This window comes from Salarias fasciatus, chromosome 9 (genome assembly GCF_902148845.1).
Source record: "Salarias fasciatus chromosome 9, fSalaFa1.1, whole genome shotgun sequence".
Taxonomy (NCBI): domain Eukaryota; kingdom Metazoa; phylum Chordata; class Actinopteri; order Blenniiformes; family Blenniidae; genus Salarias; species Salarias fasciatus.
Genome location: NC_043753.1, coordinates 22176422 through 22186650, shown reverse-complemented (window position 1 = coordinate 22186650; position 10229 = coordinate 22176422). Strand labels below are relative to the sequence as shown.

At 47.6% G+C, this 10229-nt stretch overlaps 2 protein-coding genes across 3 annotated transcripts in view; both read right to left on the bottom strand.

Annotated features, from left to right (window-relative positions):
* Positions 1-10229, bottom strand: part of LOC115394103 (zinc finger protein 45-like) — a 1173573-nt gene that overhangs the window by 742498 nt on the left and 420846 nt on the right. The gene's annotated exons all lie outside the window — the stretch shown is intronic.
* LOC115394147 (crystallin J1B-like) lies at positions 1752-7139 on the bottom strand. Of its 2 annotated transcripts, none has more exons than XM_030099372.1 (10): positions 7052-7139; positions 6675-6741; positions 5935-6114; positions 4950-5048; positions 4439-4531; positions 4185-4341; positions 3990-4105; positions 2864-2941; positions 2394-2533; positions 1752-2043 (listed from the first exon to the last, which is right to left on the bottom strand). In XM_030099372.1, exons 2-10 carry the CDS (start codon positions 6739-6741, stop codon positions 1945-1947), a joined length of 1029 nt encoding a protein of 342 aa, XP_029955232.1. In that variant the 5' UTR covers positions 7052-7139; the 3' UTR covers positions 1752-1944. The 2 variants fall into 2 exon arrangements, with proteins under 2 accessions (XP_029955232.1, XP_029955234.1); XM_030099374.1 differs by having other exon boundaries at positions 4185-4332.

Here is a 10229-nt window from a genome sequence, read left to right as displayed (position 1 = left end):
TGTCCGAATTGTAAACCCTCTAGAGATGCTGTGCGTTGCAGCGAAATAAACCCAGGAAGCAAACATTTATCTTGTGCCGTATGTTTCTCGGACAGCACATACTCTTGGGCTGCATTACGTCACCAGGAAATATTGGTATCACATTAAAACAGATCAAGAGGTGGAAACACACACACACACACACACACACACACACACACACACACACACACACACACACACACACACATAGAAGTGGAAAAACTGGAGTTATGCAATGGAGACGGGAGCTCTCAAAATAATACATACTACAGAATTAGAAACATATCTGTCATCACACCACACACAAATGACGGGAAAACCCAACAACTGTACAATGCAAATTAGATGGCTGAATGTCATATTTTTGAATTTGTAAAGACACAGTAAAGGTATCTGCTCCCTCTCTCTCTCTCTCTCTCTCTCTCTCTCTCTCTCTCTCTCTCTCTCTCCCCCTCTGTGTGTGTGTGTGTGTGTGTGGTTTCATCATTATCATCTGCCCTGAATCTATGAATGAACTCCATCACGCCTTTGTCACCCTTTACCGTTGATTCCTTTTTATGTAACTCTGACAGCTGCTTAAATTCTGTTTTCAGGCTTGGCACTAACCAGGTCTGGTGCTTGTAATATTGAAAGACTGAGGCCTTTGGTGAACCACTGTCTTCAGGAGCACAAAAAACTGCAATAGATTGTTGGTGACATTAATAACAGATAAAGTGAAGGAACTAAACTTGCATATGCTCAGTCTGATGTGGATTACAGCAGTTGTTGCCTTTCAGGACTGCATGCTCTGCCTGCAGGAAGGGGGAGTCCTGGTACTGATGCTGGTCCAGCTGCATGTCACATAATACTGAATCATGACTTATAGAAAAGTAATTCAAGCACAAATCTACAGTGGAGCAGTGAGAACATGCTCGGATCATTTGCTAAATGACTCATAAGTGGTTCTTGTGAGAGATTTACATGCTGACATTTTGCTCCAGTAACTCGTCCACGGCGCGGCGGTCTTCTGAACCCACTCGTCTTTCTTCACATGTTGTCTCCTGGGAGCAAAGTTTGGCGGGTTCTGAAAAAACACAAACAATCCTCCGGCCTGGTTGTAATTATGCCGGAGTGAGCCTGCTACCTGCTGTGTGGGAGGAAGTCAAGCGGGGAGGGAAATCAAATGACTTCCCCGCTGTAGGCTCCCGACTCTCCGCCAGACACCAGCTCTCCTCTCAGCGAAGCAGCGGCGCAGATTTACTCATGAAAACGTTTGTTACTGTGCTTTAAGTAAAACACTCTGCTTTCTGTTTAAAACTTTAAAGCACAGAAAGAGTTCGACCCTCGTGTTGAATTTGAACAAACCTCATTTAACATAAATATAAGCTGTAAAAGAAGTTCAAAGACTGAAACAGTAGCTGAACACTATATTCTTTTTTTTTACAGCCGCCCTGTGTCAAAGCTATTAAGGCTGAGGCTGTGCTTCATGCTTGGCTAGCCGTCAGAGCCGCTGAGGCGGGGGCTTTAAAACCTGGATGTGGAGGTCAGCACTTTTCAGGAGGCAGAGCAGCTCCTGGGAGGGAGGAATAGATTTCAGATTCTGGAGTAAATCTGAGTATCTGCTGTTTCACTTCACCATAACAGAGCAGAGAGGCCCGGAGCCTTCTCTGTCTCCGGTCAGGACATGTTTCCCCCGATTGTCAGACCCGGCTGTCCCCGTCGCAGCAACAGACGACACAGTTCAGACATGGTGGTAACATGAAAGTGTTTTTATTTGGTCAGACTTCCTGACGGCTCGGAGCTTCGACGGAGCAAACGGACTCAAGTTTCACCCAGCGCCAGGCCTTCGAGTGCAACTGTCATTAATTACTCCGTCAAAGAGCCTCCAGAACCCCGGAGAGTTCCTGACACAGCAACACTTCCTCAACGGGGAGGGAATCTAAACTACTGCTGCTTCTTGACCACGTTCTGCGCGAGCTCCAGCAGCAGCGGGTATCTGAGCGTCCTCTTCCTCCAGGACTCCGGGATGCCCTGGACTCCGGTCTGGAAACACATCAGGAGGAACAGACAGTCACCGACCGCTGCAGTTTACCCACAGAACCGCACTGGTTGGGAATGTCGGTATTTGTGCACCGACATCTGGAGTGTTTTCGTATTCCTGTGGTGTCAGATGTTTGGGGAAAACTTAATGTCTTTTCCTGCTTTTGTTGCAGCGAGCCAAGGAACCCCTGATGTTCCCCTGCATTTAGATCGTGATTAATGAATTTCTTAATTCTGAAAGACGGTCTGAACCTGTTTCCTATATTAGTGGGATTTCATGTGAACAAGCTGTCTGCGTCCGGCCGAGCTGGATCGGCGGCGGCGAGCTGGTCAACATGGCCGCCAGTAGCTACCTGTGCCCCGAAGCAGGCCCCGATGAAGGAGGATCGGCTGGCGGTGCATCCCCCGCGGCGCATGGTGTCCCTGACAGCCTCGTCCAGCTGGTCGAGCGTCAGGACGCCGTGAAGCGCTCCCTGGAACGCACCGGGCAGAGCTGGACACAGGCCCACATTCAGTGTGAGGACAGCAGGAACGAACACCCAATCATCTCCGTCGGCACATTACGTTTCCACATAAACAGTGTAATTTTCTGTATTTCCTCATGTAGGCGCCGGAGCAGAGCTGAAAAGCAGACGAACGTGAGCCAGCTCCACCTCTCAGGCCTGTAAAAGCTGAGACGCCGAGCCCAGCGGGATGGGAAAGACGAAGAGCCGGTCCGAGAGAGATCAAAGGCCGGAGGGCGCTCCAGCGGACACGCCGACAGGAAGAGTGTGTGTCCAGCGCCAAGTCAACAGACCCGAGCCCCGCTGCCGCCCCGGCTCACCTCATGTGTTGGTGAACACGGCCGGGATGAGCTGCTGGGACGACTTGGCCAGGTTGTCCTTCACCTGGTGGAGGTGTGCTGAAGCAGAAACACAGAGGAAACGCTTTACTGCGCCGGCTGCAGACTGACGCGGCACTTTTTTTTTTTTTACATTTCTCCACTTGAAGACAATGATGTTTCATTTCTGAAGGATTTAATCTCAGATCCTTTTGACCACATCTCCCATCAGACCTGTGGGTTTCTGGGGTGTGTTTTGCCTGTCCCTCGCTGTGTGTGTTTAAAGGAAAGATGAGAGCTTCTGCTGGGTAATGCAGACTCAACCAGCAGGGCAGAAGCCGCAGCGGCTCTTTTGAAAAACATTCGCTCTAACATAAAAGCAAAGCCAAACCCTCCAGAAGCATTTTGTCTGCCTACAGTGTCCTCCTCTACCAACAACACCTGAAAACACAGAGCAAATCCATTTGGACACGGGTTGGGGGGTCAGGCATGGAGGTGCAGTGGTTTGCACCGTCGCCCCACTGAGTCTGAGGATTTGTGTTTGTTTAATCCAGAGCTGTCCAACACAGTTTAATCCAGGGGCCACACACTACTACCCAGTTTCATCTCGAGTGGGTCAAACTGGCAAAACAATTTCATAATAACCTTTAAATTCAAACTTCAAAGATTTTCTTTAGCAGAGTATATGTTAAAAAAAATTTCAAAATCTTCAGAAAAATCCAAAGTTGCTACAAAAAAAATGACTACAATCTTATATAAAAGCTCATTTTAATGGAATCTTTTGGTGCAAAATACAGTCAAATATCCCAAAAAACTTCACCTATAGTTGTAATGTCATGTATGTTTTACGAACTCACCCTGCATGACTTCGAGGCTAATGCTAGTTAGCTCGATATTTCAGCTCAGGTCTCAGTGGAGTGTTTTGTCAACTGTTAAGAAATATGCCTCGAAAAATGAATGATTTCTTTGACATTTTTTACCATTTGCTCGGATGTTTGACGGCCGGATCGGAGTCTCTTGTGGTCTCCTTTTGGCCTGCAGGCCTTATGTTTAATCAGTGTTTTCCTGTTTTAATCAGTGTTTTCCGAGTATTGATGATAAGATGGAAAGACAATTTCTCTGCCCGTACCAACGACGGCGCGGTCCAGCTCCTGAGGGTTCTGTCTGCTGGGGTCGTTCATCTGAGCCAGAACTGCGTCCAGAGCTTTGGGATCGGGACCGTTCAGGATGAAGTGCTCCAGAATCCTGGCGTTGCAGACGGAGACAGACAGCTTTAGAACCTGTTCGTCCTTCATGAAACCCACTGAGAGGCGTGTTTCCTCACCGGGCCGCCGCCAGCGTCACCGCCACACACATGTCGTTGTTCTGGGTGACCCTCATGGCTTTCTCCACCTTCTCCAGCATCTCCGGCCGCCCGGCGAACATGGCCACCACCGGGGCCAGCTTGGTGACCCCGTCCATCTGGCAGTCCACTTCACAGCCTCAGAGACACACACACACACACACACACACACACACACACAGTTTACACTCTGAGCTCACACACGCCTTTGCTCTCTCGCCATGAGGGGCTTTTACCAGAGTCCTCTTTTCCGGCGTCGACGTTCCTGAAGAAGGCCTTGAGGCTGCCGTTCCTCCACGGGCCGTCGATGGGGAGAACGGCTTTGGGACCTGGCAGACAGAGCAGACAGCTGTTTAACAGGAATACCACTGAGACGAAGACAAACAAGAGAAGGAGAAACATTCGGTGTGTGTGTGTGTGTGTGTGTTGTGGACGTCTCCTCAGCATAAAGGCGGACATAAAGCCGTCTGCGCTTTACGGTACCCGAGGTTCCCTGGGGTGATTCGCTGATTTACTGCAGCGCCGTGTTTTATGTGACATCCCGGCTGTAAAAAGCCGCACATATCCAAAGCCCTGGACGGCGACTCGGAACAGGGAAGTTCTGCACGGAACGTTTTTCTCGTAGCCGGGAATCCCCGGTGGACAGACAGAGGACATTATGCGCGGCGTTATCGGGCAGACGCAGAGGTTCTCACATCCTCCGAGGCCCGTCAGCAGAACATTAACACCAGTGGAAATCGCACTCGCCTCCTTTCTTCCTGTACGGGTCGTTGAGAGGCAGGTCGTACACCGTCCCCGGGCCGAAGAACTTGTAGATGCGCTGCTTCAGATCCTCCACGCTCACGTCTGAGGAAACATGACGGCATGACCATGAAACACGAGGGAAAACAGTTTCTCCTCTTTATCTTTACGCTGAATTTAAAGGAGTTAATAGCATTAAATACAACACTAAAGCTTCTGGATGTAAATGCCGTCATCTAAAGAACACAAATGTAATACTATAGTCCTCGCGCTAAAATCATCTGCATCGGTGGACATTTTTATTGTTGTTACAACCTAAAGACGCTTTTAGAAATGTCCTTCAATCTTTTCTGCAGCATCATGTGGCAGAAAATACAGATAACAGCTTTTTAAAAACCAGTTTTCCTTATTGTGTTGTTACTTGTGGCTGTTTATAGAGAGCTGATCAGCAGCCAACTCACTGCTGTTGCTACGTGTTTGAATTACAAAAGAAGACAAGAAAAAAAAAGAAGAGCAAGAAGTTAAATCCTACATTTTGAGTAGTTATTAAACCAGGGCCATGCACTTGGTACTGGAAAGAAACTACATGCAGTATTTAACTGGGGATAAATTGGAAAAACGAGGTCAGAGGTTAAACAGTTTGATGACTGGCAGGTTCTTAAATTCATGTTTCTGCATAAGATGCAAAATCAGCACCACTGCATGATTTAGCATAAGTTGTTCTGCCAGAGAGTCCATCTGAACTTTCATTAAAATAAAATAAAATGTGTATCACAGAAATGTTATGTAATCTACTGACTGATGTTGATACTGACAGCATGTGACCGTGAGACAGAAGATGAGGAACGGACATCTTGGAAAGGATTTTGTGTCTGAATGTGTCTGAACAGGGAGGCAGGAAAACTCCTCTTGTGCCGTTCTGGATTTGTTCCACTTGCTATAATGATAAAATGTCACTTTTTCTGCAGCGTGACTGCGTTCGTCGTCCCACCTCCACACTGGCTGAGCGACTCCAGCAGGACGTAGGCCTGGTCTCCGTAGCAGGACTGCTCGCCCGTCGTCCGGCGGTAGAAAGGATTGGCCGACTGAGGCCGGAACTCGGGACAGGGCTCCAGATCGGAGAGGACCTCTTTCAGCCTGTCGGGGCTGTAGATCCAGTGCATGGGCTGGGCTGTGTGGAGGAGCACCAGCAGATTACTCAAACTAATAGAGTCATTTCACTCCTACTCAAATACAGTTTACCCTAAACAATCTACAGCTTAAGCAACTGAGTTCCTCCGGGATAAGCCCTGAATCTGATTTAATAATGATTGAAAAACCAGATTCCTGCATCTGTTTGTCATGTTGATTTCTGTGAAACAGAGTTTTGAAGTGAGCTTTCATAACAGACTGAGTCACGGAGCCGAAGGCGCCGCCCCGCCGCTTTATCAGCAGGTGCAGATGTTTCTCGTGGATCACTTTACAGCTTATAGGAAACCCACAAAGCAATCAAACAGTAAAACATCACAGTGTCACAATTAATTCTGCCAAAACCACCATCCAGCGTGTGAGCTTATAGAGTTCATCTTAAATAGAGATTCATGCTTCACTGCTTAAAAGAAATGTATATGAAGTGTTTTGTCCAGCCTGCTGAAGGAGGATTCTCTTTAAAATCTCCCTGAAAATGCAGGTGGAAAGCCGCCGCTTGTTTACCCGGCGTCCAACATCTGTATCCCCCACAGTTTATCTCACCTGCTGCATCTGCCACGGCCGCCCCGATAATGGCCCCGACGGCTCTGTCTGCCACGGTCAGGGCCATCTGTTCTCATCACACACACACACACACACAGTGCAGGCAGGAAATAGTCTGAGAGCTTCATATTATATCAAAGCATCAGTATCTGAAGGTTCCATGAAAGAAAAAGAAGAATGCAGCTTTCTGTTGGGTTGTTGTTGCGAAGAGTTTGATATTTTCTGATGTAACTTTATGCAACATGAAAATATGAAAATGACTCCAACTCATTAAATCCTTTCAGTCTTTTGAGTACAGAACTCTAGAAACCGTTTGTCTCTTTGTGATGTGTCGTTTATCCATGTTATTGATGAATGTAGGGTTTCTTCCTCCTTACCTTCAAGGTGAATCTTCACTGTTTCGGCGATGAACTTGAAGTGTTGCCGTCTCAGTGGCAGTTTTCTGCTCAAAGGGAGGAACCGTGATCCCCACGATAAGAACAAGCCAATCACAATGCAGGGAAGAACTGTTCCATAACGCAGCCGACCACCGCTACATAATCAGCTCCTGTGGAAATACGAGACTGCAGTCATCAAAGATGTCCAGAGAAAGTCCAGACTGTTAAAAAAATCCATAAAAAGTAATTCTTATACAGTTAAAAATATGAATCAATCGCTCTAACATTTCTTTTATAGGTTAATTTGCAGTGAACAAACTACTTGAGCACCAGAGGGCGAGTTACTACACGCTGACATGGAGCCTTGTCGTCGTTCTGACTCGTCACCGTCTCTTTCTGTGAGAGTCTTCCGCTCCGCTGCTCCACCCTGACGGCTCCCAGCTGATCCCCTCCACCTCTGCAGCTCTCATGAAGCCCTGCAAACCCCCGGCCGGTCGCCTCTCCTGAGCGTCCCGGGCCATTGATTCCCCTAAAACAGCACAATGGAGCGCTCTGGGCAGGTTCGAACGATCAATAGTGGTTAGAAAACAATAAGCCGGAGCTGCTACGGCCTCGGCTCATGTTCACAGAGGGATGAGCCGCTTCTACCGAAACCTACTGTAACCTATTTCAGTCGATTTGCACTCTGCTCAGGCGTGCAGCGAGAAGTACATAAGAAAAGGTGAAAACAGTTAATTTACGTCAATACATCAGGTCATCAGGTTAGTTATTTGGCAGAGAAGTTGGAGGGTCTTCTATTGCTTAAAAAAAAAAGAACATTTCTCTTTTAACTGCTGGTTAAAAGCATTCATCTGCTGTGACGGTGATCTGGAAACAGAAGATCCTGGCAGTCCGATCATGTGTGCTCAGACATGACGGAGCTGTTTCTCACGTGGGCTCGCCATTACCCTTCAGATTCGGCCATTTCCCAGGTGAAATAACCCCGAAATAAGCGAATCGCTCATCTGCGCATCGATGGAAAATTGAAGACGAGAACAGCAGGCTCTGATGCGAAGGCGACGGTCCTTTAAGCTCCACGGATCACCGGGTTTCCGTAGATGTTGATGAATGCAATTTCAGCCCGATAATTAATGTTTATTCATTCGCTGTGTGATGAAAGAAACCAGCCTGGACCGTCCTCAGTCTTCTGTAAAGACAAACAGAAACACACAAACACGGCTTGCCCTTCTGTATCGATGGATATTCTGGAGTGTGTGTGTTTGCCGCCTGTCAGGCCTCGTGGCCGTCCACTCAGAGAGAGGAGGCTGAAACAGGAGAACGGTGCTGAGAGGAACGCCGGCGTCCGGCCGCCGCAGTGGAAGACAGCGCTGGATCGCCACCGCTGAAACACACAACCTGGAATACAGAGAGCTTCCTGCAGGCATTCCCACTCTGATGCTCATCCAAATCCTCTGCAGAGGAGAAGAAGAAGAAGAAGAAGAAGAGAGGGAACAGTTCAGGATCACAGAGGCGTTCACTACAGAGACTAATCTGGACAGCATTGTTCGGTTCAGTCATTGTATGTAAATGTCCCGGGCAGAATCCACCGGCGCCACACAGGGATTTATCTTCACTCCAGGGTTCATGCTCTACATACTTGGGAATCTTATTGGAAGTGGAATAAATCTGCCGAGTGCGTCGCTCATCTCCCTCCGATCTGCCGCCGCTCCTCCCCATCCTTCAGGAGCGGCGTGAAGCTAACGTGATCAGCAGCACTTTCTGCTGAGAGCTTCGTATTAGTTTTCACATCTCGGGTGTCTCGTTCGCTCTCGGCCGTGTGGATGGTTAACCTGGCCCACGTGGCGCGCTCCGCTTGGTGCATGTGCTCTCCTTGTGGTGTATTTGAGCGTTTTTTATTGTTCATCCACCTCCTCAGTGTTTCTGCAGCTTGTTGCTTTCTGTGGCGCTAACAGCCCGACGGGGATCTGTGGAAGCGTCGGTGTGATTTGCCTTGCAGGGGATTTCTTGGGCTTCGCATTCACACTGCCGGCTGCACGCTTTTATTTTCACTAGTTGCTCGGCTGGAGTTTAATTGCCTTGCTCAAGAGCAACTGAGCGTTTGCAAGTGTAATAGCCCACATCTTTCCATTTCCATTACGGAGTGATATAAAGTGTTTAATTTGAAGCCTGCAGCAGCCAGCGGCTCAGTATGAAGACAGCTTCCTCATTTTGTTCACACAGAGGCAATAAAAGTAAAATCCCGGTTTATTTGGACCATATATCGGCTCAGTCGGACTGCCAGTGTCACGAGAAGGATGAATTAACTAGTGATAGGATGAATTGCCCTCATAACAAATTCTATGTTTGGCAGGAAAAAACAGGTCAACTGAGAATTGAATGCAGTTGTGTTAGTATGTTTGGATGACTGAAGAAATATTTTGTGACATTACATCAGTGATCATTCACTTTGACAACAGGTCAGCATGGAAATAGTAAAATAAAAAACACTCAGGTAATGCATGGAAACTGGAAAGTTTTCTGATATAAGGAAGAAGACCTGCTGAGTTAATCTGGTTAGTGTTTGGATATGGCAGCTTCACCATTCCTGACTGTATCTGCTGCATATTGAACCCCAGCAGCCCGATAAGACACGTCTGTGTTTACAGAACGTCACTGTTTCCTCCCAAAAAACTAATAATTTACTCAGCAGCTGACAGGAGTTGTGGTAAAAGCATCCTCTGTGCACGGCTGGATGAGAACAGGCGGGACTTCATGGCGACATAAAATGCAAATCATCATCATAAAACGTATCAGGTGTCTGTTGATTATAAATCTGAGTTTCATGGTGGAAAAACATCGTCTGAGTGACGGACTGACGACCCCAGAGGGTGAACACTCACACCGGGAGGATATTACTTCATGTTTTGTTGCATTTTTAAGCAACAGTAGCTTCAATAACCACCGTAAGAACCTGAGGCCACAGCGACGAGTCTGGTTCTGATCCTGTCAAGTTTTTTCTGACCAGAATTATTCAGTGGAACGTTGGAGAACCGCTGTCGACTCCACCGAGTCTCAGTTTCTGCTGTCGGATGGACGGACCGGAGGTCTGCATAAATGATTCACTCCTTCAATAAAAACTTGTGATTTTCATCTTTGTGCCAACAGAGTGAGGTTTTGGCCAAAGCATGTCAGCTACATG